Here is a 26,792-nt window from a genome sequence, read left to right on the forward strand (position 1 = left end):
GAGTCTCCTTGGTATATTCGATGCTTAATCTGTATTGGCTGTGATGTGATATTATTTGAATTTGTTTGGATATTAAGTGTGGTTTTCCAATTTTTAGTTACTGTGTTTAGGAACTGTATCAATTTAGGATTTACTTTGTATATTTCCAATATTTATAGTAACCATGAGTTGGGTACACTATCAAAAGCTTTTCGGTAATCAATGTATGCGTAGTGTAGCGACCTTTGTTTAGTTTTAGCTTGATATGTCACCTCTGCATCTATTATCAGTTGCTCTTTACATCCTCGTGCTCCTTTGCAACAGCCTTTTTGTTCTTCATTTATAATTTTGTTCTGTGTTGTGTGTGTCATTCATTTCTGTGTAATTACTGAAGTTAATATTTTGTATATTGTTGGTAGGCATGTTATGGGGTGATACTTAGCTGGGTTTGCTGTGTCTGCTTGATCTTTAGGTTTCAGATAAGTTATTCCATGTGTAAGCGTATCAGGGAATGTGTATGGGTCTGCAATGTAACTGTTAAATAATTTATATTAAAAACAAAGATGATGTGACTTACCATACGAAAGTGCTGGCAGGTCGATAGAGTTTTTCTTTGTCTTTAAATATGCCTGCTTGTGTCTGTATATGTGTGGATGGATATGTGTGTGTGTGCGAGTGTATACCCGTCCTTTTTTCCCCCTAAGGTAAGTCTTTCCACTCCCGGGATTGGAATGACTCCTTACCCTCTCCCTTAAAACCCACTTCCTTTCGTCTTTCCCTCTCCTTCCCTCTTTCCTGATGAGGCAACAGTTTGTTGCGAAAGCTTGAATTTTGTGTGTATGTATGTGTCTGTTTGTGTTTCTATCGACCTGCCAGCGCTTTCGTATGGTAAGTCACATCATCTTTGTTTTTAATATATTTTTCCCGCGTGGAATGTTTCCCTCTATTATATTGTTAAATAATTTAGTTAGATGTGAATGTGTTGAGGTGAACTTCTTTAGCCAGAAATTTGCTATTTTATCTTTTCCAGGGGCTTTCCAATTGTGAGTAGAATTAATTGCTCGGGTGACTTCATGTTGCAATATTATCACTTCAGGCATTTGTGGTATCATCTTGTATGTGTCTGTTTCTGCTTGTATCCACCGTGCATGCCTGTTATGTTGTACTGGGTATGACCATATGTTGCTCCAGAAGTGTTCCATGTCTGTTATGTTTGGTGGATTGCCTATTTTAATCTGTGTGCTATCTATTGTGTGGTAAAATTTCTTTTGGTTTGTGTTGAATGTTTGGTTTTGTTTCCTTCTAAGTCGTTTGGCCAATGCCTGTAATTTCTGCTTCTTTTCATCTAATTGCTCTATCACTTTTTGTTGTGAGATTCTACCTGACCTTTTTCGTTTTTTGTCTGATATTTCATCTCTTATAAATTGTGTTAGCTGTCCGATGTCTTTTCTCAGTTTTTCTATTCTGATCTGTAGCCTGTGTTGCCATGCTGGTTTTGTGGGTTTCTTCCGTGTGTTGGTTGGTTCTGATCTCTGCCTAGTGTGTATATTTAGTGTAGTGAGTGCTCCTGTATAAACCAGTAGTTGTAACTCTTCCATAGTTGTGTTTTCATTTATTTTGTTGTGTATGATTGTGTTGATAGTTGTTATTGTTGTTTCAACTTGTAGGTTTTTTGGTGGTCTATGCAATAATTGTCTAATGTCTGTATTTGAGTCTTTGTATTCTATATATGTTAGCTGAAATTTTTCTTCTATATCTAACATGTGTGTCACATCATGTCCTATTTGTGCTTGTTCTGGTGGCCATCTTAAGATGTCGTTTTCCTCTGATTGTTTAATTGATGCGTGGTGTTCTTTGTTTGTTTGTTCTGGGATGTTTGAGTCCATTACTGTATTTTCTTCTTCTTCTGATTGCGTATTATTTTGTTCCAGTATTTGTTGTACTTGTTGTTTGATGTGTTCTAATTCTGACTGGGGTATCCTGTTATTTTTGATTATTACACAGATCTGATCAGCTAGTCGTCGTTCTGTTAAAAATTTTAATTCTGGGTATCTGGTAATAAATGTTGTGTATACGTGTGATCTGTATCCAGTTGTGTTGGTTCCTAGGTTTGTTGCTTGGTAATAACAGATCATGAGGTGTCGGTTAACTTCATCTGGCCATCTCATCCTCTGTCTTTGTTTTCCTTCTAGGGTGGTTGCAGGAAGCATATCCTGCAAAACACCTCTATTTGGATTTAAATCATTTTCCAGTTGGCTAGCAGTGTCGTTACCATTGTGGGCGGGCATAGGGTTCAAGCGTCGTCCCCGACCATGACGGCGCTTGTCTGAGGCTTCTTTAGTTCTGTCCTGAACCAACTAATCACACTAAAAGGGGGGTTAGCCCTATTAGTGGTTTGTTCTTTTCGTCGCCTTTTACGAATGGCAGAACATACTGAAGGCCTATTCTTTTCCCAAGCCTCCACGGGGATTATTATTATTATTATTATTATTATTATTATTATTATTATTATTATTATCTGAAGGATGTGTGAGTGAGGCAGTTGACAGGATTGTAGTCCATCACTATTGTTGTTCATTGAGCAAGCACCAAAATAACCAGAGGAAATTGGAAAGGGAATTAAAGTTTAGGGAGCAGAAGGAAAAAGTCTAGGTTTTCCAGCAACACAGTAATTCTGTCAGAGACAGCAAAGGACTCGGAAGATCAGTTGAACAGAATGATAAGTTCACTGTTACCAGTCACTGTTTACTTCAACGGCATGTTTTGAAGGTTTAATCCATCAGGTGGCTTTATGAGGATTACGGTCTACTATACAATGCCATACAATTGGAGCACAACACATACATGCAGTACTATTCCTCTTAATGCCTTGTGGAAATTGATGACAATGGCTCTTAAAAATAAACTTGTGGTGTCAATTGATATTGATAAGTCGCAGTAGAGCCTAATCAAAAATAGTCGCATTTAAGGTATAATATTTTAAAACGGTGTTATAAGACAAATGCCAACTAAAGTAAAACAAGGTTAATGGAACGTAGTTGAATTAAATCCTTTGATGCTGGTGGAAGCAGATTAAGAAATAAGATACTAACAGTAGTAGATGAGTTTCGCTGTTTGGGCAACAAAATAACTGACATTGACTGAGGTAGAGAGGATACCAAATACAGTCTGGCAATGTGTGTTTCTGAAAAAGAAACATTTTATAACTTCAGATGAAAATTTAAGTGTTAGGAATTCTTTACAAAAGGTGTAGTGTTCTACGGAATTGAAAAGTGGGTAATAAACAGTTAAGCCAAGCAGTGAATGCAAGCTATGTCAATGTAGTGTTACAGAAGAATGCAGATCAGATGGGTAGATCAAATAACTAGTGAAAAGGTACTGAATGTAGTTGGGAAGAAAAGAAATTTATGGCACAGTTTGATAGGATATACTACGAGGCATCAAGGAATGTTCAGTTTGGTAATGGAGGGAATTATGTATGGGTGTGTGCGTGTTGGGGGGATACAGGATTTTGAAGTAACTCTAAGACTTGACTACAGTAAACAAATTAAAGTGGATGAGGGTTCCAGTAGTTATGCAGAGACAAAAAGGCTGCCACAGTATACACTAGTGTGCAGGGCTATGTCAAACCAGTCATTGGACTGAAGACTACAATAACAAAGAAATTCATTTTCACATTACAGGGGGAAAAAACAGGAAATGACATTACTTACAAAGGAATACAGTGAATTTTATTCACAATTTGAGATATAACAATAAAAAGTTTAGATAACATTGTTGGAACTTAACAATTTTTCTCTCAGTAAAGTAAAATTAGTAAAAAAACATTCTCAGTCACAGTCATTTATTAAATATATGACTGGTTTTGGCCTCCAGTAGTATGCTATCTTCAGATCATGCATCATCCGGATGACGATGACGATGACGCCGACGACGATGACACTTAGAACAGGTGTGCTGACCCCAGTCACAAAACATTTTCCTGACTAGGGTCAGCATAGTTGTTCCAAGTGTTATCGTCAGCCGAATGGTGCATTATCTGAAGATGGCCTACTACTAGAGGCCAAAACTAGTGATACTTTTAATAAATGACTGTGTGATTGAGACAGTTTTTTCAGTAATAATAATAATAATAATAGTTTCAATCTGTTAAGTTATGCTTCTGACATTAAAACTTAGTGCACAGGAATGTGTCAAAAGTTTCCACAGTTATAAACGTAGTTATTTCTCAGAATTTAGCATCATTGCCATTCATAACATAATTTTAGTGGTCAAGTTAAGCGTAACTATTAACAACATAGTTGAGTGGGTGATAGGCAAATAAATAACATTGAAAAAAGTATTCACATGGAGGACATGGCTGCATTGTTCTGGCACTGCATCTCTACTGGACTCTCCATTATCGTATATTTACTAAATTTATTGCTAGACATTTACTGTATTGCAGAGATATATGGAAAACAAAAGTGCACTTGGTTCCACACAGAAACATTTACTATTGTATGTCGAAAGTTCTGAAGCAGGTAATTGCACCTTAGTTTGCTTTGATGACATGATTCCATTCACTAAAGTTCGTTTTCAGGCTACAAATTGCCAAAAGCTAATGAATGTTAATACAAAACCTTACATGTAGTGATATACTGATCTGGAGTGTATCCATAGTCTAGCTTAGTTAAAAAGTAACAATTTGATTGCAGGTTCATCAAGCACTATCAAATATCTCAGCTGATCCTAAAAAGCAATAGAAAAGTATCTTCCAAAGACCCAGAACTAGAGGAAATGTAGATCTAATCTCATTTGATAGCAGACTGAAAATAAAAATCTTGTATTGGCAGTGTAGATCATGTTTCTTACATCAACAATGCATATTGTCAATTGTCATATTTTTGCAATGCACTCATGGGAAACTACATTAACTTGTGCATAAAATTCATTTAGTTTTAGAATTTTGAGTACAAAACTAAAATGAATCATTTACTAAAAACTTTGTTCCAGTTTTCCTTCCTTCCTTTCTATCAGGAGAAGTTGTGCCCAGTGAACCACATTACTTTGTGACAGATTTTGAATTGATTGAACCCACACTCTGTATTTCTTCTTGAGAGCTAAAATATTGAACCAGAGTCCTCAGTTAAGTCACTGAACGGTATAACTATAAATTAAAATGGCATAGAACTATAGAGGCCCATGTTAATTAACAATAGCACTGAAGTGAGAGTAACAAAACTACCGGCTTTGTCATACAAAATGCTAATGAAAATGGTAATTCTTGCTTCACAATCGTTTCCCCTCCCTGGGCATTATATTTGGTGCTGCTTAGTAGACCATGATAGTTTCTCAACTTTCATTGCCCTGTGCTCATAATCAGTTATCAATCTTAGTCAAATGATTTTTCTTCATTTACATAGGTGCACAAGGTAAATGAGCTGAATACATATTTTCAGACAATAATTGTTCTAATATTATGAAGGTGAGAGGAGTAGCAAAGTCACAGTTAAAGAGATGAGTTTGTGCTCAAGGTGACTACCGGATGGGGATCATTATAGCTTGTCCTCATGCATCCTGCCGCTATCTGTTCCTTAGCGAAGTTTCCCCATTTGTCCTTTTGTGGCTGTGAGTGTGAAGGTGCAACATCAAGTAACAGTTTCATTATTCAAATGATCACTAAAAGTATCACATTTTCAGTAATGTAGAGTATGCCTGCCTGTGTGTGTGTGTGTGTGTGTGTGTGTGTGTGTTTTGTAATGGCAATGCTTCCTCTATTGCTGCTGTTAAAGATACCGCTAGCTCTTCATGACACGTCAAATTGTGGAATCTCGAGTTCTAACCAATTTTTTAATGTGTACTACCCAACCACAGCATTACTGCATGTTTAACTGTCCTGTAAACTGTGGAAATCTGAATAGTTTCACAAGGAAGTTGTCTGGTCATTAGAATGAAAGAGGGGGGAGGTGGGTGTGAGGCCTCTTCTACAACATTACGTGCTTTCAAAAGGGTTGCCATTAGCTGGTCACTGCGGTTCACACCAGCCTTGTTTTTATTATAATTCGAAATACAATAGGGTTTTGTCATCTCTCTTATTTCTAATGTGGTTCTGAAATTAACGTTGGATTTAGTCATTTTGTCCTTTTTCAAAAGTAGTACATTCCTAGCAGCTCTCCATTTCACGAACAAAAAATGGTCTTCTCTGCCATATGGAAGTGCTTTTTTTTCTACAGCTTTTGGGCAGTTAGTGCTTTTCTGTTTTTCAGTACTCTACTGTAAGGCCATCTTGAAAATAAATCAGTGTGTGTAGCAGACAACAATCAATGTTCTCTGCACTGTGTGTGACCTTGTGAGATGTGGTGCTTTGTAACAAAGGGGAAGTGAACACCACAAAGCAAGTAACATATACTGTTGTCTGTATTTCTTTCTCAGCAATATGAGTGACAGTTGCTGCCATCTTGGTCTTTTTCATGGTAAAACAAGCATCATAGAGCATCTTTATACACATGACAGATAAATGTATCACATTTACAGAGCTTAGATATGGTGGACGTAGTCCTACATAACTCCTCTTCTTGGAGTGTAATCTGTGACATAGGAGCTCTACATTTCTTATCTCCAAAGTGTTAAACTTTTGACAGTTGTGTGCACTGTTATTGTTTGTCTTGCTCCACATTGAATATTGATAGATCAGAGATCAGAATTTTGCAGTATAAGATATTGACTGCTGACAAGTTCTTTTAATAAGATAGTACTTACAGATGTAATTTATAGAAATTATCCAAATTTTCTTGCAAATATACATCACAGTGTTTATAATGACAGGTTTTCTTATAAAAACCTTAAAATCTAGTCTTTAAAATATGGACTGTTAGCTCCCTGAAATGCATGTGTTTACAGTAGCGTCACTTTGAATTTATTGAACTTTGTTTTAACCAATTTTTTGGTTACTTGTGTGAAGTTCCTTACTCAAACAGGGGTACGAATCCTGCAATGTTATACGTTCTGATTTGTAGTTTTGTCTTTATCTCTCACAGGCATGGTAAAACGACTTTGTTGAGGCATATAGCATCACGGGCCTTTGCAATTCCACCAGGCATTGACATATTATGTTGTGAGCAAGAAGTAGTGGCAGATGACACAAGTGCTGTAGAGACAGTATTAAAGGCAGATGTAAAACGCACGGAGTTGCTAGCTGAATGCAAAGACCTTGAAGCTCGTCAGGAGCAAGGTGATATGTCTGTGCAGGACAGACTCAAAGAGGTAAGTGTGATATGCCAGATTATCCGTGTTAAACTTTATGGTAAGTTCTATTAAAATGGGACTGAAAATGTCAGAATTTTTATGCAGTTTCACTGTATCTGTTGTATATTGTACTGCCCTTCTTGTGTCGTGTGTCTGAAATTGTGATATGTGCACTCTGTAGTGCAGTGGTAGCGTCACCACGTACCACGCAAAGGGAACCAGGTTCGATTCCTGACAGTTGACTGGCTGTTTTGTGCCTTTCATCATCATAGACACGCAAGTCGCCGAAGTGGCGTCAACTAAAAAGACTTGCAATACGGTGGCCAAACCCTGAAGGGGATATCCAAGCCAATTAATACCATATGATCATTTCATTTTCATTTCTAAGGAATGTGTTAAAAAATAACAGGAATTTGTGTCATTAGTCACACCAGAGCTTTTTCCCACCCCAAAAGCATTTCTGTAAGTCAATCTTTGGGATAGCTTTTATCTCTTTCGGCTGTTGTTGTTGTTGTTGTTGTCGTTGTCTTCAGTCCTGAGACTGGTTTGATGCAGCTCTCCATGCTACTCTATCCTGTGCAAGCTTCTTCATCTCCCAGTATCTACTGCAACCTACATCCTTCTGAATCTGCTTGGTGTATTCATCTCTTGGTCTCCCTCTATGATTTTTACTCTCCACGCTGCCCTCCGATACTAAATTGGTGATCCCTTGATGCCTCAGAACATGTCCTACCAACCAATCCCTTCTTCTAGTCAAGTTGTGCCACAAACTTCTCTTCTCCCCAGTCCTATTCAACACCACCTCATTAGTTATGTGATCTACCCATCTAATCTTCAGCATTCTTTTGTAGCACCACATTTCGAAAGCTTCTATTCTCTTCTTGTCTAAACTATTTATCGTCCATGTTTCACTTCCATACATGGCTACACTCTACACAAATACTTTCAGAAACGACTTCCTGACATTTAAATCTATACTAGATGTTAACAAATTTCTCTTCTTCAGAAATGCTTTCCTTGCCATTGCCAATCTACATTTTATATCCTCTCTACTTCGATCATCATCAGTTATTTTGCTCCCCAGATAGCAAAACTCCTTTACTACTTTAAGTGTCTCATTTCCTAATCTAATTCCCTCAGCATCACCCGACTTAATTCGACTATATTCCATTACCCTCATTTCGCTTTTGTTGATGTTCATCTTATATCCTCCTTTCAAGACACTGTCCATTCCATTCAACTGCTCCTCCAAGTCCTTTGCTGTATCTGACACAATTACAATGTCATTGGCGAACCTCAAAGTTTTTATTTCTTCTCCATGGATTTTAATACCTACTCCGAATTTTTCTTTTGTTTCCTTTACTGCTTGCTCAATATACAGATTGAATAACATCAGGGATAGGCTACAACCCTGTCTCACTCCCTTCCCAACCACTGCTTCCCTTTCATGCCCCTCGACTCTTATAACTGCCATTTGGTTTCTATACAAATTGTAAATAGCCTTTTGCTCCCTTTATTTTACCTCTGCCACCTTCAAAATTTGAAAGAGAGTATTCCAGTCAACATTGTCAAAAGCTTTCTCTAAGTCTACAAATGCTAGAAACGTAGGTTTGCCTTTCCTTAATCTAGCTTCTAAGATAAGCCATAAGGTCAGTATTGCCTCATGTGTTCCAATATTTCTACAGAATCCAAACTGATCTTCCCCAAGGTAGGCTTCTACTAGTTTTTCCATTCGTCTGTAAAGAATTCGCGTTAGTATTTTGCAGCCGTGACTTATTAAACTGATAGTTCGGTAATTTTCACATCTGTCAACACCTGCTTTCTTTGGGATTGGAATTATTATATTCTTCTTGAAGTCTGAGGGTATTTCACCTGTCTCATACATCTTGCTCACCAGATGGTAGAGTTTTGTCAGGACTGGCTCTCCCAAGGCCGTCAGTAGTTCTAATGGAATGTTGTCTACTCCTGGGGCCTTGTTTCGAGTGTTGTTAATCTCATCCACGTTTATAAAATGGTGACCTGTAAGGTTTCTTTATTAATGGGAACAATGACATTGCTTAGGACCTAGTTTAGTGTAATAGGACAGATAAAAGCATCTACTCACCAATCGGCAACAGGAGAACACACACACAAAATAATTCAGCGCCAGGGGCTGTTCCTGGGCAGAAGAGTTGAAGGGGAAAGAAGAGGGGTGAAGGAAAAGTACTAGAGGTGTAGTAAAAGGGCTAGATTTTGTAATAGTCACCCAGAACTGCAGGTCGGGAGACTTACCAGATATTCCTCTCATCCCATCCGGTAAGTCACCCCTGTCCTGCAGTTCTGGGTGACATTTTCAAAATGTACCCCTTTTCCTAAACCTATCCAGTCCTTTTCCTTTGCCCCTCTTCCTTCCCCTACAACCCTTTCACCAGAAGAAGGAGCCATTGGCTCTGAAAGTTTGCATAACTATAACCTTCTTGTGTGTGTGTGTGTGTGTGTGTGTGTGTGCTCCTACAGATATTTTATCTATCCAGTCACTTTACATTGTCAAAGGTAGGTTACATTTGTTATTGTAGGGCCAGGTTTGATGAATATGGAGGCTAGAGCATCAGTACAGTATTTTTTTTTAGCAAAAAAAAAGAGAAATGACATGTGAGCCGGTGCATTATCATTTTGTTTCTTAATTTGGTATTTGGTGGGAGAAATACACAGACTTTCCTCAAATCTTCAATAAAAACCTGTTATTGAACACTGTGTCAAAATAAGCTGAGAAAATAAGATTCAGTTCATTATAGGAGAATTTGGCACAAATACAATAAGGAAAATTCAAGATTAGAGTATGATGAGGTGTGCAGGGAAAATACCCACAACTGAAATGCATTTGAATAACATTTGTTATTAATTTCCTTCAGAGCTTTTTGTCATGGAACCAAGGTTTAAATGGAATAGTATTCTATGTTGAAGCATACAGTTATCCCATTATAATGACCAACTGAGAAGGAGTCCAAATTAAAGAAGAAAAGATTCCCTTATCATTGTTTTATGTCACCTTACGGTAAGGAGGAGCCTGCAGCATTGTGTAATATTTTTCATTTTTGGATATTGAAATGGTTGACCAAAAAAGTGATGTGAATAGCCAGCAATTGCTATATTGAAAGTTAGATCCACTGTTGGAGCATCCATGGGCGCTGATGACCTCGCTGTTTAGCGCCCGTAAACCTCAAACACACACACAACACACACTGGAGCATCCAGTCTGTCGATAAATGCTTTTAAGCATGATTCCTCAATCTGTTTGAAAGTATTTCCTACAGATGAAAATCTGGTTCTTATTTTCTTGACACACTACCATACCTCATATACACTGAAGAGCCAAAGAAAATGGTACACCTGCCTAATATCATGTAGGGCCCCCGTGAGCATGCAGAAGTGCTGCAGCACGATGTGGCATGGACTCGACTAATGTCTGAACTAGTGCTGGAGGGAACTGACACCATGAATTCTGCAGGGCTGTCCATAAATCTGTAATAGTATGAGGGGTTGGAGATCTCTTCTGAACAGCACATTGTAAGGCATCCCATAGATGCTCAACAACGTCCATGTCTGGGGAGTTTATTGGCCAGCGGAAGTATTTAAACCCAGAAGAGTGTTCCTGGAGCCGCTCTGTGGCAGTTCTGGACTTTTATGGTGTCTCATTGTCCTGCGGGAATTGCCCAAATCTGCCAGAATGCACAATGGATATGAATGGATGAAGGTGATCAGACAGGATGCTAATGATCCTTTTTTTGTTGTTGTTGTTTTATGAATCTTTTAAATTTGTGTCTGAGTTTTCCAAAGTTTAAGGTAATTATCCAGAGGATTTTTGCTGTATATATGGAATACAAGTCATCTTCTGACAATTAATTTAGAACTGTCTGAATTCCACTAGCAACAAGGAAGCCTCTTTTATTGAAGTGTACTGATTTTTAAAAAATTGAATGGACCACTGCATCCAGTATTGCAGTTCTGATATTGTCATTGAAATTTCTCACATTTTTCGAATCATCGTGTTTAAAGGTGTTTTGAAATTAGGTTGTCTTGCATACTTCCCATTGAGCTTTCTTAATATTCTGTAATAGTACCCAATCTGCCAAGTGGCTTTCAGGGTCAAAATATGGTGGCGCCGCACCTCAGTGCAGTACACAGTGGAGCAGCAGTCAACTTGGACACTAGTACTGGCCAGAAAGGCTGCTTCTGCCCCAGTATGACATGTGCGGGAACTGTGGGTTCTGCCAGTACCACAGGGAGTTTGGAGTCAGGAAAGCTCAGTTGCTATTGACATTCTTCATTCAGCATGACTTCCACACAAAAGGTCTATGTCTGTACCGTGGAAGTGCGAGTGGTCATAGAGACAGTGGCATGCTTCCTCTGCAGCAGCTTCACCTAGCTGAAATCATTGCTTGGTGAGGTTGAAATTGTTCGGCTCCACATTGGACAATCAGCTGACATGGAGACTGTCACAGCATCAACAGAAGTCAGAAGTCTAGGAACAAGTGCTACTTGTAGCTCAACAAGGAGAATTTCTAGTCACATAGGCCACCTGTGTTGTGACAGGAGTACACCTCCTGTAACTTAGGTGGTTGCAGAAGCACAGCACTGTGCCATGGCACGTGGGTACCCAGCCTACTGCTACAGCTGGCTGCTGCATTGCAGAAAGTTAACACCAACAGTGTTTCAGCACCTAGTGGCACGATTTAGCAGGTGGTTCACCTGCCTATGTGTCATCTGGTTGTGAAGTATCATCCAGGCTGTGGTTAAGCCATATCTCTGCAATATCCATTCTTCCGGAAGTGCTAGTCTTGCAAGGTTCGCAGGAGAGTTTCTGTGAAGTTTGGAAGGTAGAAGATGAGGTACTGGTGGAAGTAAAGCTGTGAGGACGGGTCATGAGTGGTGCTAGGGTAGCTCTGTTGGTAGAGCACTTGCCCATGAAAGTTAAGGTCCTCAGTTTGAGTTTCAGTCCAGCACACAGTTTTAATCTGCCGGCAAGTTTCATATCCGTGCACACTCTACTGCAGAGTGAAAATTCATTCTGTTCTGCGGGTAGCTTGATATTTATTAAACTCATTCTCAATGTTCTTGTCATAGTTAAAACTAAAACTACTATCACACTGTATATTTTTGTAAATGGAATAAATGTCCTAAAATTTTCTCATTCATTATTATTATTTTTGATCTGACCCCTTTGAAAGCTATTATTTTTCTTATTTGCATATATAGTTAAGTTGGGATATATGGAGTCTTGCTTCTGGATGTTGATAGTGTTGATTCAATTAATAAATTTATAGTTTCTGGATCTCCAGTTTTCAATTTTTATTCTGTTGTGGCAAAGTTTCAGATTATTTAGGATTTGATCTTTCTTTTCTAGAAAACTGGAATGAATCAGTTAACTATGGCCATAGGATGAAGGCAACAAGTATTATCTATCACTCTTTCAATTTTCACAGAATAAGGCTCAGTGTAATTTTCTCTATACAGCTCTGATTAATGGAGTTTCAGAATGCTGCATTTTTATCAAGTCCATCTCATTGCCACTAACCTCAAAAACAGTTCAAATTATTAGAGGTGGTTAAAGCACAGCTGTGGTTAGATTCTGAGGACATGCACTTACCTGGTATCTCACTTTCACTTACTGCTTGTTATTTTCATAAAGATACAATTTCTTGTGCTTTCGTGTTGACGTCCTCTTTCTGTAAAGCCTGGGCAGTTGCCAGTATAGTGAGGTTTTTGACAAAGCAAGTTGCCCCTCCTCCATACTTGACATTAGCCATAGCTGAAAATTCCCTACAATCTTTTAAAGTTAGAAATACAAGCTATTAACTATTTAGTAACTTGAAAATACCACTTGCACATGAAGTTTATTAGTTGCTAATGAGAGATTAAAGTGGGAGTTATTTCACTATCACCATGCAGTGTGCACGAGGCATAATGTGATCTCTCTCCAGACCTTCGAAGAAAAACTTAGGTGTTTAACAGTTCTTTGCAACCAATAGGAATGGTAAGTGTGCTGACATTGAGCAATCATGGAAGATTGATGCAGTTTATCTCTTTGATTTCAGTGGTGATTTGTTGTATTTATGAGGGAAATTATGGTAACTGCTTCTGAAATGAGGTGTGTGTGTGTGTGGCGGTACCTTAATTTTTGAACCAAGTGTATATAATATGCTGTCATACTTATGTTATGAAGAAAGTAACTTTTCAGTATCAGTTAATACAGTAAGATTACTTGTGTGCAAATGAAAATTTTTTTCAAATGTGAATTACAGGTGTACGAAGAGCTGAAGGCAATAGGTGCAGATTCAGCAGAACCAAGAGCTAGACGTATTCTGGCTGGTTTGGGTTTCTCAAGAGAAATGCAGGACCGTGCTACAAAGAATTTTTCAGGAGGTTGGCGAATGAGAGTGTCTCTTGCACGTGCTCTCTTTATTGAGCCTACCCTTCTGTTGTTGGATGAACCAACGAATCACCTTGATTTGAATGCTGTGATTTGGCTTGATAAGTGAGTTATAAGAATTTTTTTGCTGAACTGGTATCAAAGTGGCACTGTAATTAATGTAACATAGTTCCTTACAGTGTACAAGGTACAGTAAAATCTCTACTGATTGGGAGCACAAGATTTAATAGATTTTTTAAACTTTTATCCATTCTGGATTTGGGACACTGAACTGTCTTGTTAAAGGTTTCAGGAATTACTGCAATCAATCACCGTTTTTTCTTCAATTTTTATTTATTCATGACTGGTTTTGAATCGCCTGGTGATTGACCATCAGATGATACAATTTAGTTTGGAGTATTGTGGGGGTCGTGCATCTGTGCAAATACAGAGACAAAAAAGTGAGCACTTTATGTGGGAAGAATATTAAGATTGTAATATTAATTTGATGGTATTATTCACTGTTTGTATTCTTGTGGCAGTCACTGCACTGGAAAACATAATGAATGCTTACCAGTGTCGTTAAATATCAAGTGAAACAGGCACTTTTCCACCGATGGCGACTCCCACATACTGTACTTCACAAAATATAAACAAACCAGATAGTGTGGCTGTTGTTTTCTCCAAAGAGTTTTGTGGAGGCAGAAATTTTCTTTGCTCATTTTTCGTTTTGTGTGGCATTCGTAATAAAAAATATATATTACATTACTTTCTTTATAAAATTATTATTATTTACATTGCAAAATTTTCTTATGCTATTTACAAAATCTACACCAATCTTTGGCATGTTTCTCATTGCTCAGTAAACAGGATAGTATACTCACGGAGAGGCTAAGGGGGGGGGGGGGGGGGGGGGGGGAGGATTGGAGGTGGGGGGGAGAGAGAGAGAGAGAGAGAGAGAGAGAGAGAGAGAGAGAGAGTGTGTGGGTGTGTGTGTGTGGGTGGGTGGGTGGGTGTAATATATATATTTTATTACAAATGCCACACAAAACTAAACATGAGCAAAGAAAATCTCTGCCTCCACAAAACTCTTTGGAGACAACAACAGCCACACTCTTTGGTTTGTTTATATTTTGTAAAGTATGTGGGAGTTGCCATCGGTGGAAAAGTGCCTGTTTCACTTGATATTTAACGATACTGGTAAGCATACATTGTTTTCCAGTGCAGTGCCTGCCACAAGAATAAAAACAGTGAGTAATACCATCAAATTAATATTACAGTCTTAATATTCTTCTCACATACAGCGCTCAGTTTTTCATCTCTATATTTGCCACAGATGCACGACCCCCTTTTTTAACTTTAAGCCCAATTGTTTTCCAAATTTTTTAAGACCTTGAATAAAGTAATCTCCCTATCTCGGCTTCATTGTCATTTTTCATATGAATCTTCCTTCTTGCAACAATTGTTGAAGATTTAGAAACAAAAATATTTCCATGGAGCCAAAGCCAGAAGATACAGTGGATGCAGAAGCACATTGATTGTAGACAGAAAATTACATGAACTTTGCTTCATAGATGTGAGCGAGTGTGTTACCATGATAAAAGAAAACTTTTTTCCGAACTAAATGTTCATATTTACACACATCATCCTCCTCCAGTTTGTTCATTAGTGGATTGTAATATTGTCTGACAAAGGCTTTGTCTCCCTGGAGATAGTCTATGAGCACTACTTAGTGAAAATCTGAGAAAATGCTTTCTTTGCTCAACTTTTCCCTTTGATCACTATTGTTTTGACTGCTCCTTTGTCTCTGGAAAGTAGTGATGAACGTATGTTTCATCTATTAGTGTGAGGATAGAGCTGGCGGAAACCCGAAGTAGGAAGCTCTGAAATATTTAGTGTGGCATGGAACATATATCGAAAAAGCCAGATTGGACACTACAGTAGGCGAAGTGTTTATTGCAGTTGACATAAATATTGTGCCGGTAGAGATTGAAATTGTCTGACATAAGTTATCTAGTGCATGTGACAGGTCTAGGTGAATTTAACTATCAGATGTTTTTACCAGTTGCAGTATTCTGCCGTGACAGTTTTAGGTAGTTATAGTAAATAGCCAACAATCAAATGCCCTACCAGTTGTAAGAGGCGTGCCACAAGGCTCAGTGCTTGGACTTTTCTCTTCCTGGTATACATGATGACTTGCCTACTTTCATGCTTCACAAGTCAATAATATATGCTGACGACACAACCCTGTTTACCTCAGATAACAAATTGGAGGAAGTGAAGAAACAAACAAAAGTAATGCTTGAAAAGTCTGCCATATGGCTCCACAGTAACAAGCTGATACTCAACAGTAGCAAGACTGAAACTATGTATTTCTTCTTGCACAATCTACAGGAAAAATTAAATGAGTCTGACTCTGTAAGACTTCTAGGAATCCACCTGGACCCGAAATTAACATGGAACATGCACACGGAACTGTTATGTACCAGACTATCTAGAGTAGTCTTTTTGTTAAGGAAACTAAAAACATTAGTTAGCAGAAAACAACTTTTATCTTCTTATTATGCCTTCTTTGAATCTCACTTACAGTACGGAATTAAATTATGAGGCAACTCATCTGGTACTCAGACAGTGTTAATGTGGCAGAAAAAAGCAATTAAAGCAGTTATAGGTATTAAAATCCAAGAATCATGTTGAAAGCACTTTAATGAACTTAACATCTTAACATTACCTTCTCTGTTTATAAAAACGTGTCTTCTTTCCATAAAAAAAAAAAAAAAAAAAAAAAAAAAAAAAAAACAAATACATACCTTACCTTCCAGAACAGATGTACATCCACGATGCCAGATATAAAAACAATCTCGATGTAGACTTTACTAGGCTGTCTAAGGTCCAAAGTAGCTTTAAGCAAACAAGCAGCTGCACAAATTGTTAGCTGATAAGTGTATCTATGATGTAAAGGAATTGGAATGTAGTAGAAAGTAACTATGATGTTAAGGAATTATGATGTAGAGAATAACTCTTTTTTCCTCATGTAATGTAATCTGAATGTACATAGTTTCCCAATTTTAGATCCACTATCAAATGTAATGTCAAAACTGTGTATTTCAACAAATGTTGACTAATGACAAGTAATAAATGAATAATTAAAATCATTGAATGAAAGTTACAGCTCTGTAGTGTTGAAATATCCAGATCATACGGTACTAGTTGGAGATTACTTTACCATACCAAGAATGACTGGGACATCTGTAGCTACACTGCAGGTGGTACAGACAGGCATCCTTGTGAAGTGCCTTTTAAAAACAGTGTTTTCTGAAAACAGTCTTGAGCAGTTAGTTCAACGGCCCACATGCAATGGAAATATTTGAGACCCAGCAGCTACAAACTGGTCTGACCTTACCAATGGGATTAGTGGTCATGATGTCATCATAGCAATGATGGTTACTAAAATAATAAATCCATCCATAAGGATAAGAGAGTATTTTTTGCTAGAAAGATCAGATAAGCAGTTGTTAGCATCCCACTAACAGAGGGATCCCCAGCAGGGGGATCGACTTTTTGTAGTCATCTATACAGGTTAAGGTCCCAGGTATCACACCCTGCAGCCATTCATCCGGTTGAACCCTTATTTGTGAGTAATTGATGAAAAAAATTATAATTTCATGGGATGCTCAGTAGCTTTAAAAAATTATTGTAGTAGAGGTTGATTACACCACCCAGTGTCTCTAGGGTAAGGGCTTCTCATATAGAAGGTTGTCGGTTTGAAACCCTCTAGGTGTGTTAAAATTTTTTATTTTTAAATCGTTATTGAAATGACTGTTTATTATGTTTAACCAATAAATTTGTTTAAATGTATTTTTTTACATTTCTCTTCCTTAGTCACATCACCTTAATGATGACTTTTTCCGCTGCTGTAATTTTTTCTTCCTGTCATTCTTGTCCTACTTGGAATCTTTGTGCATGTGAATTTAATTCTTTTTATTTGTCTATAATAATAATTAAAACATTTAAATCTGCCAATGTATTGGTTAAAAAAAGACAAAATAATCTGTTTAAATTGACTGTACAATGGTATCAAAAAGTTTGTTTTGTTAGAAGCTATAAATTTTTTGGATGGTAATTGTCATACAAACATTTAAAACAAGTCTCTGTAGCTCCATCCTTGTACAGTTGGTAGTGGGACCTTGGCTGTTCAGTATAAATGATGAATCAAAATACCTTCAGCCGTCTAAATTTCCAGCTTTTATTTTATTTGAGCATCCAGTTTCAGCACTACCTTGCGCTGTCTTGGGGCCTCTGACCAATGTATAGAAATAATCCCACCTCTGCTCAGGTCAGCAAGTGTAGATATCTCAGACCCCTGGATTGGGGCACCTTTTCTGAGGGCAACAAGGAGATACAAAGATTAGCCTGAAAGATCATGGCTGAGGTGGCAGATGTTTGAAGAGAATGTCAGCTATCCTATGAAACCCTACTCAAGAAGTTTCAAGAACCAGTATGAAGAATCTAGGAGTATCCTACAGCCCCTGGCGTATCACTCCAGTAGGGACTCCAAAGGCAGTGAAACACATTACAACACGCACAGAGGCATTTACGTAGTCGTTCTTCCCACACACCCTATGTAAATGGAATGGGAAGAAATCCTAAAGTGATACAAAGTGGAAGTGCCCTCTGCCACACACTTCAGTGGTTTACAGAGTATGGATATATGTGTAGATGATATTGTCAAAAAATATGTAGTGGTCTCATTGAAGGGACTGCAAGTGTGTGTTTTAATTAAAATTCTGTGTATTTTAAATATTGTATTACACTTACACATTTTGCATGCATACATAACTGGATGCTGGTGAACTCTGTTGAGCATCCAAACTTACTTACTTACCGTCACTGCCACCACCACCCCCACTACCATTTTCTAATTAAATTATAATGAAGTAATTTTGTTTTTTGATGTCTGCAGCTATTTGCAAGGATGGAAGAAGACCTTGTTGATAGTGTCCCACGACCAGAGCTTTTTGGACAATGTCTGTAATGAGATAATCCATCTAGATCAGCAGAAGCTGTATTATTACAAGGGTAATTACAGTATGTTCAAAAAAATGTATTCTCAGAAGCTGAAAGAGAGGATAAAGGAATATGAGAAACAAGAAAAGAGATTGAAGGAGATGAAATCTCATGGTCAGTCCAAGAAGGCTGCTGTAAGTATCAATTGCTGTTATTTTGGATTTATTTGTATTTCTACTTTCTCTTTTTCCTTTGAGGAAGCTTTGTGATTTAATTGTTGTACAGATGTTTACAAAAAAAATAGCTGTCTATAATTTTTCTTTCATAAGTATACACAAATATCTTCTCCTATCTGTCTCCTCTTTTAACATGACACAGGTCTTAGTGCCATCACATGTTACTTACTCTCTGTGTGTGGGCTTTTTGAGGCCCCTATTCTTCAGTTTCTATCCTTTGTCATTTTGAGAGTTAATATTTTGCTCAGTTTCCCATGAGTCAAAGAAAACTGTGTCCTTTAGAGGTCCATGCTGAGTGTTACACTCTTACTTATTGCCATCAATGGGCTAGTGACCTATGGTGGAGGAGTGGTTATACCTGCACTGTATGTCAACAACTTTGTGTTTATGTGTTGCAGCAATAACACCATCAGCTATATGTATTAGTTTTATGTAATTGCTGTTGGTTTTGGGGAGGGGGGGTCATGATCTTCAGACCTCTAGATAGGTACAGCAAAACATATCATTATGCATTAACAAAATTATACTAAGCCACTACAAAGTACATGTGTGCCTGTGACTATTACAGCATTAAAACTGTAAAAGACAACAGCTCCAGATAGTACCTGACTAGAAAGTGTGTAATAGCTGTTGAAAATCAAATAGCTTACAGAAGAAGTGTATTACTCAGTGGTAGTACTATGTATATATAAATGAGAAGGTGTATATAGATTTATACCGTAAGGTTTAAAAGTCTTCTGGGCTAAAATAACCATATGAGAAGGGCATATTCCTCATGTTACAAAAATAAAACAGATAAAATGCTGTGGTGCTTAATGCTTTGTCTGCATGAGGTGGGACATAAACATGTAATCACATTTAAGGATTTGCTGAAAAACATGATGCCAAGTAAAGATAGTGACAAAGACTATGATTCGTTATTATGTGATCATTTCATGTGTAATATGTGCTCCAAAAAGGTTGTAATAAGTATTTTATAGCCTACACAGAATGCAAGTATTAGGTATCATGATAATTGCACAAAAATAGATCTCAAATTCATAAACAGTGGAGCTCAGTGGCAGTGCCCTACATCTATCAAACATTTAGTAGAACCCCCGAACACTGCTGGAAAAGGAAGTAGATACAGTAAAAGAAGATCTAGTGGAAATACATTCTGAACATGAATACCTATTTAACAAACACAAAATAGTAACAGGAAAACTATCTGCTGAGTGCTTAATTGTAAGCAATCTCGAAGTTCTTTTGGTGCCAAAGGAAGAAGATATCAGTGCACTAAAAGAAGAATTGGTTGCAAAATATTCCAAATATGAAGACTGCATGAAAAAATTCAAAGAACTAAAGAAAAAACTAACAACAGATGATCAACACGCAACCAGTGCACTGTGTTCTAGTGCCTCATGCGTGACTAACGATGCCAATAATAGCAACTTGTTACTCTAGATACAGATTCTAGTGCTTCGAATAAGAACTCAAACAAGAATAATGTGCATAACACCAGCAACAAAAGGCCAAGGCAAGCACGTTGTCACAAAAGCAGCGCAGACACTGACTGCAGTATTAATAACGACCACAGCAGCAATTTAAACAAAAATCTATGAGGTAATAAATGCAATATGCTATTTTTGGTGCACAGTCGTGACAGGAAATTAACTAGTGTATTAAATGACGTAAACAGCGACATCACAGCTACTGGAATCGTGAAACCAGGGGCAAAAAAAAGGATGCTGTCCTAGAAAATATTAGCCAAAAGAAAATAACGTTACAAGACACTGACCGTGCTGTTTAAGTGGCTTGAACAGTTAGCATGTAATTAAGCACACACACATTGTGCAGGTATAAGGATGTTCTTGGAGCATAACAAATCAAAACATTCAGTTGTTGTTAAAACACCCCAAAGATACAATTTAACTTAAAGTTCATGTGTCGACAGAGACATACATAAAACACCCAAATCGTACAGACTTGTTCACAGTATAATAATTGTGATGTTTTAGATATAGACAATATTGATCAATCTTTGCAGATCAGACACGGGCTATATTAAATTACAAAGGGAAACTTTTTCTGTGCGAACAGGTTGACAGAGTAATTGAGAAAAGATTCAGAACAAATAAAAGAATGAGTTCAACAAATCATACAGTCAAAGAGAATCCAGCCTTTCTTCCAGATAAAATTGTAGAAGTTTAGTTCCAGAGTCATCAGAGTTCAAATACTTCATGTAAAAAAACAGTTTCCTAATCACTTAGAGAGAAAACAAAACAAATGCAAATTACTTACCCTCATACAGGTCAACATTTGCAATATTGGAAATAAATTATTAGAGGCGGAACATTTTTGTGAGGTGAAAATTGTGATGTATTGTGTGTCTGAGAACATTGGCTTACAGAAAATCAAGTAGATGTTTCTATATGTAACGAGTACATTCTGGCAGCTATAATGTGCAGAAATGGGAGAAAAAATGGAGGATTGCAATATTTATCAGACAACACATAAAATTTTCTAAAATAGATGTAAGTTCCTCTGAATTAAATGGAGAATTTAGTTTCATAAGACTGGCCAAGTAGAATACAATAATTGTCAATCTGCATAGATCTCCAGATGGTGATGATAATTTATTTATTGAGAAATTTGAAGAGTGATGAGAAAAATCTTAAAATTTTAAACAAATGTTGCAGTCTGTGGTGCTTTCAAAGTAGAGTCGTCTGGCTCAGATGAGCCCAACTCAAAAACAAATTTAAATCTAATCAGATCATTAAATTTATGTTGTACTAACTATAGCCCAACACATGGGAGTGCCTGTTTGGACAATATTATAGTTAATTTCTCAAGAGACCTCGATGCTATTAGCATAGCAGATGAATTTTTTGCAGATAATGATCTTCTACTCCTCACATACCGCACTGTACACCGTCAGATAAAGATTATGTGACTGCAAATAAGAAGCCCAGCATGAGAAGGGTTAGAGGTCAGAAAGAGGAATATATAAAGTTATTCACAGACTGCCTTAGAAATGCAAACAGGGACTTTGTTTATGAGTAAGATTCAGATAATTCAACTGTTGAAACTCTCTTTAATAATTTCTTTAAGACATATATTGATTTATAATACTCCTGCTCACCACAGAAAAGAAACACTTCTAAACAAAAAAGAAAAGGTAAAAAGCTTAAATGGCACACTGATGACCTTGCTGGTATCAAGGAAAAATGCTTTCACTGTAAAACATATGTAATAGTAATTGAAAATGTGAGACAGATCTGTGTGACATTTACCTGAAATGTAAAAAGCAACATAAAGCCGAACTTAAACTTGCCACTCAAGTTGGATATGAAAATAGCTTCAAACAAATGTTGGGCTGCCTGGAATATGCACTTCTACCCAAATGAAAGATGTTCTGCTTGAACCAGAAGATCTCAGTAAATACTTAAGTACTATGGTAAATGAATCAAGATCTAAAATTAACCAGTCACATATTAGTAATTGATGTTCTTACTGATCAGCTTTGTAGAGGACATGAATTCCATTGGGCTCTCATCACACTCATAGTTACACTAAATACTGTTTCAAAATTTTCTAACTCGAATAGTGTGGACGCTACTCACTATCTAACTATACAATAGAAAGGACAATAAATTTATTTGCAAACCATTTGCTTTTATTGTGAACAAATGCCTAAAATTTGGAGCTCAAAATTTCAAAAGTTATACCTACATACAAAAAGAGGGAAAAGCATCTCCCCGAGAACTATAGGCCAGTGTCTATTGTTACAATATTTTCCAAAATATTTGAAGCTATTTTTCACTTACAGTTTAGTAACTACTCTGAAAAACATTGTCCTTTGTAGTAAAAAGCATTGTTTTTGACAAGGAAGAAATACCACTTCTGCAGTCTTTGAAATTATTAATCAGACATTAACTGCATTTGAAAATAAGAATATAATCTCTGTTGAGCTATACGATTGGAGTAAGGTGTTTGATGTATCCCCTATGGCGTCTTATTAGTCAAACTACAATATTATGAAATAAATAATATTCACTATCATAACAGGAGGCAATTAGTGTCAGTTTGGAATTCACATATGGTGTGTCTCAAGGCTCTGTCCTTGGACCATTCCTCTTCATTGTTGCATTTAAAGATTTGCCACAATATCTGGGGTTTCACTCAGTTATCTGCTATGCAGACGACACAACTTTAATGACTACATATAAAGATATGTTGAAATTAAGCCAGAAATCACAGGACATTCTCTCCTTAACACTAAACAGGTTCTCATCTAATAAACTACTTGCAATCCAGAGAAGACTCAGCACCTGCAGCTGGGACCAGCTAATGACATAGAAGCAAGATGTGTAAAACTGCTTTGAACACTCATTGATTTCAGAATAAACTTGCAGCCCCATATTAATCATGTCGGCAGAAAGATATCAAGGATGTCCTATCTCGTATGGATATTATGTGATCTAGTGAGATTTTTTCTGTCTCTCATATCTTATGGGCTGTTGTTGTGGGGTCACTCGCATCAGTGATGTATTACTGATTCACTAAAAGTTGCTATGAATACTGCATAAGGTGTGTCCAATGGAACACTGCCGCTCTTTATTTGTTAAGACCAAAATAATGACAGTGATAAATCTTTATATCAGTGAGTCCATTGATATAGGTGAAAACAACATAGCAGAGTTTGACACCAGAAGTACATACTCTGTCATGACACTAGAAACAAGAAGTATATTGACAGTCCTAGGCACAGGCTGACAAAAAGAGGCAAATCTCATGAAGTGAACTGTTGGAAATTTCTTAATAAATTGCCACATTCTGCAGTCAATACACCTTTCTGTAATTTTAACAGTAAAATGGATAAATGGTTAATAAACAAACCATTCTACAGTTAAGAGTGTTCTTGAATAGTGGTGTTTTAGGTAGTTTTAGGATTATAATTACAACACTGTACAACAGACTTATATAGGATAAATTATTTGTATAAGCAGTGTGAACAATAATTAATATAGTGATTGCTATTGTATATGCCATGGCTGTTGGGAAACATGGTCATCATGAAGGGATTTAGGTGGTCTGCAACCAGTGTAAGATACTCCTTGATTGTCATGGTGCCTTGCATGAGCTCTAGTGGACCCATGGATGCCCTTGTGAAAGTTCCCCAGAGCATATTGTAGCCACCGCCAGCTCGTCTTGGTGGAGGCCTATCGTTTGGGGTGTTCAATGCCCTGTGTGTTCACACAAGAAATTTAATTCTGCCACTGTTCGCTGCCTGTCCTGTTTTACCAGTCCGTCCAGCCTACAATGTCAGACATCTGTAATGAGGGGCGGCCACCCAACCCCATGATGTGTGAATGTGGTTTCACCTTGGTTTCGCCATGTGTCAAAGACACTCACTACAGCACTCCTCAAACATCCGTTAAGTCGTGCAGTTTCAGAAATTATCATGCCGAGACTCTGGGCCATCTTAACCCTTCAATACATCCTCTCTTCCTGTTACCCACCACGCCTCAACCTCCGCTAATTTCAAGTTGCCGCCGCTCATACCTCACCTGTCATTCAACATCATCTTTGCCTCTGTACGGGCGCTAAAGACTACACTGTTGAGTGCCCATAACACCAAATCCATCCATCTTTGCCTCTGTACTTCCACCTCGACTGACATCTCTGCCCAGACTCTTTGTGTGTGTGTACCTGTCCCTTTTTCCCCGTAAGGTAAGTATTTCCGCTCCCAGGATTGGAATGACTCCTTACCCTCTCCCTTAAAACCCACATCCTTTCATCTTCCTCTCCTTCCCTCTTTCCTCATAAAGCAACTGTGGATTGCTAAAGCTTGAACTTTGTGTGTGTGTGTGTGTGTGTGTGTGTTAGTGTGTCTATCAACATACCAATGCTTTCGTTTGGTAAGTTACATTATCTTTGTTTTTAGATCTGTTTGTAATTACTTGAGAAGGATACGGTGGTACAAAAAAGCGAAAATTTCTTTATTAAATGTAAAAGTTTATTAAATCCAAAGGATGACTGTGTAAACTATCAGACAACTATTCTTCTCATTATCAAATATAAGTTACTTAAACATGACTGTTTTGTTACTCTCAGGAAAAGAAGCAGAAGGAAGTACTAACTCGAAAACAAGAGAAAAACCGTTCAAAGATTCAGAAGGAGGATGAACAGGGACCAACAGAACTATTACAAAGGCCACGTGATTACATTGTGAAATTCTCCTTTCCTGATCCACCACCTTTGCAACCACCAATTCTTGGCTTGCACAGTGAGTATGAAATGAAAATAAAATTGACAGGCATTTTATAATCATGTAGCATCATATCATCATGTACAGAGCCTTGCACATAACTCTCACCTCTGACTGTCATCATTTGGGCATACTGTACACATGATCCTATAGTGAAATTGGTATCTCAACACTTGTACTTTTGTTTCTCCAAAGTACTGTGTATGTGTATTTGAACTTGTATTTCTCCAAAGTATTGTTTGTGTGTGTGTGTGTGTGTGTGTGTGTGTGTGTGTGTGTCACAAAGTAAAAGCAACAGAAAGAGACATTTGAGGTATGAAGCAAGGTTACCAGAAAATGGTGTTCCAACAGAAAGGAATTAAGTTGGCTGCAAGGTAATACAAAGGGCCCTACAAAATTATTTACAGAACATCTTCAGAGAAAGACTTTATCCCAAAATGTGAAAATTGCTGTAACTGGTCTACTGAAAAGGAGACAGGAAAAATTAAAAGAAAATTAGTCTCATCTCTGTAATGTACAAAATGCTTGCTGAACTATCATCAACTGTATAGTAAATACAGTGGGTTTTAATCAGAGTGCTAATCTGGATTTAGATGTGCACACTGTTCAGTGGACCACTTGCAAGTCTTGAACAAAATTACTGCAAGGAACCTGACTACTTGTTTAAATGTCGGTTGACATCTCAACACCTCTCCTAGTCAGTGAGTTGTTAACTTTGCCCCTCAGCTGTGTACTAACAGTCCTTCAAAACAAAGGCATTGATTCAACACTTATTAGTACAATGTATACCCTGATTAAAATTAAATTTAATTGATGTTTCAAGGAGTCAAATGGTGGGGGGAAGGGAGAGTCATTCTATCTCAAGTGATCAAGGGCCTCCCACTCCATGAGCTTCAATTTTTCCGTATTTTAGTGTGTGTGCACCTATCCTAGAAATGAACCTGTGCAAAATTTTAAATAATGGCTTAAGTATAGGAGAAACAGTGGCCTTCTGTTTGGATGAGTTTCCAATGAATGTGTGTGAAACGAACAAAACCCAATATTGGAAGCTCATTATTACAAGACGAAAGCAACTAGGAAACTCTTACTTTCAGGTCTTGAATAACTTTTGACTGTGAATCAAAAAAATACAGTGCGTGTGTGGGGTGGTGGGAGGGGGAGGGGGGGGGGGGGGGAGGCAAAATGCAATTTCGGTGTTCAGTAACTATCAGTTACAAGGTAAAAGACAATTCACAGACATTGCTTCATGTAATCCAGCAAGAGGCATACCAAGACTGCTTCCAGAAGTGGAAACTGCATTGTGAGCAACATGTCAGTTGCACAACCAGTAAAAGGTAAGTGTTGAAAAGTTTTGTGGATGAAGTTCCGGAATGTTTTTGAAGAGATCTTGTATTCCTTACTCCAAATCTCCCTTTTATCCCCTTTATGATCCAGGCCTGTTCTTGTGTATTTGGTCAAGCAGTTGGTCTCAGACTAGTGTAGTGTTCCCAGTTATTGTTTATGCTTTGCTAGGTAATGAGTAAAGAGAGCACCTTTTGCATTCCAGAAAGCACTGGCTTTAATGTTTTGATTAGATGATTTTAAACTGCTGACTCGCCTTTCTTGTGCAGGAGTGCAGGCTTCCAATCACTGATTTGACTGATGTTCCTTATCTGCTTTGAAGTGCTGTTATCTGTGTTTCGGCCTCAGTAGCAAAGTGGATTAC

The 26,792-nt window shown here is 37.6% G+C and overlaps 1 protein-coding gene across 1 annotated transcript in view; it reads left to right on the forward strand.

Moving 5' to 3' along the window:
- The window catches only part of LOC124619463 (ATP-binding cassette sub-family F member 1), an 85,306-nt gene that overhangs the window by 42,534 nt on the left and 15,980 nt on the right, over positions 1–26,792 (forward strand). The window contains exons 4-7 of the mRNA XM_047145862.1: positions 6,999–7,224; positions 13,488–13,720; positions 18,558–18,795; positions 24,934–25,105. Coding sequence (XP_047001818.1) covers positions 6,999–7,224; positions 13,488–13,720; positions 18,558–18,795; positions 24,934–25,105 — 869 coding nt within the window. The remainder of the gene's footprint in view (positions 1–6,998; positions 7,225–13,487; positions 13,721–18,557; positions 18,796–24,933; positions 25,106–26,792) is intronic.

The sequence above is a fragment of the Schistocerca americana genome, chromosome 6 (assembly GCF_021461395.2).
Source record: "Schistocerca americana isolate TAMUIC-IGC-003095 chromosome 6, iqSchAmer2.1, whole genome shotgun sequence".
Lineage (NCBI taxonomy): Eukaryota > Metazoa > Arthropoda > Insecta > Orthoptera > Acrididae > Schistocerca > Schistocerca americana.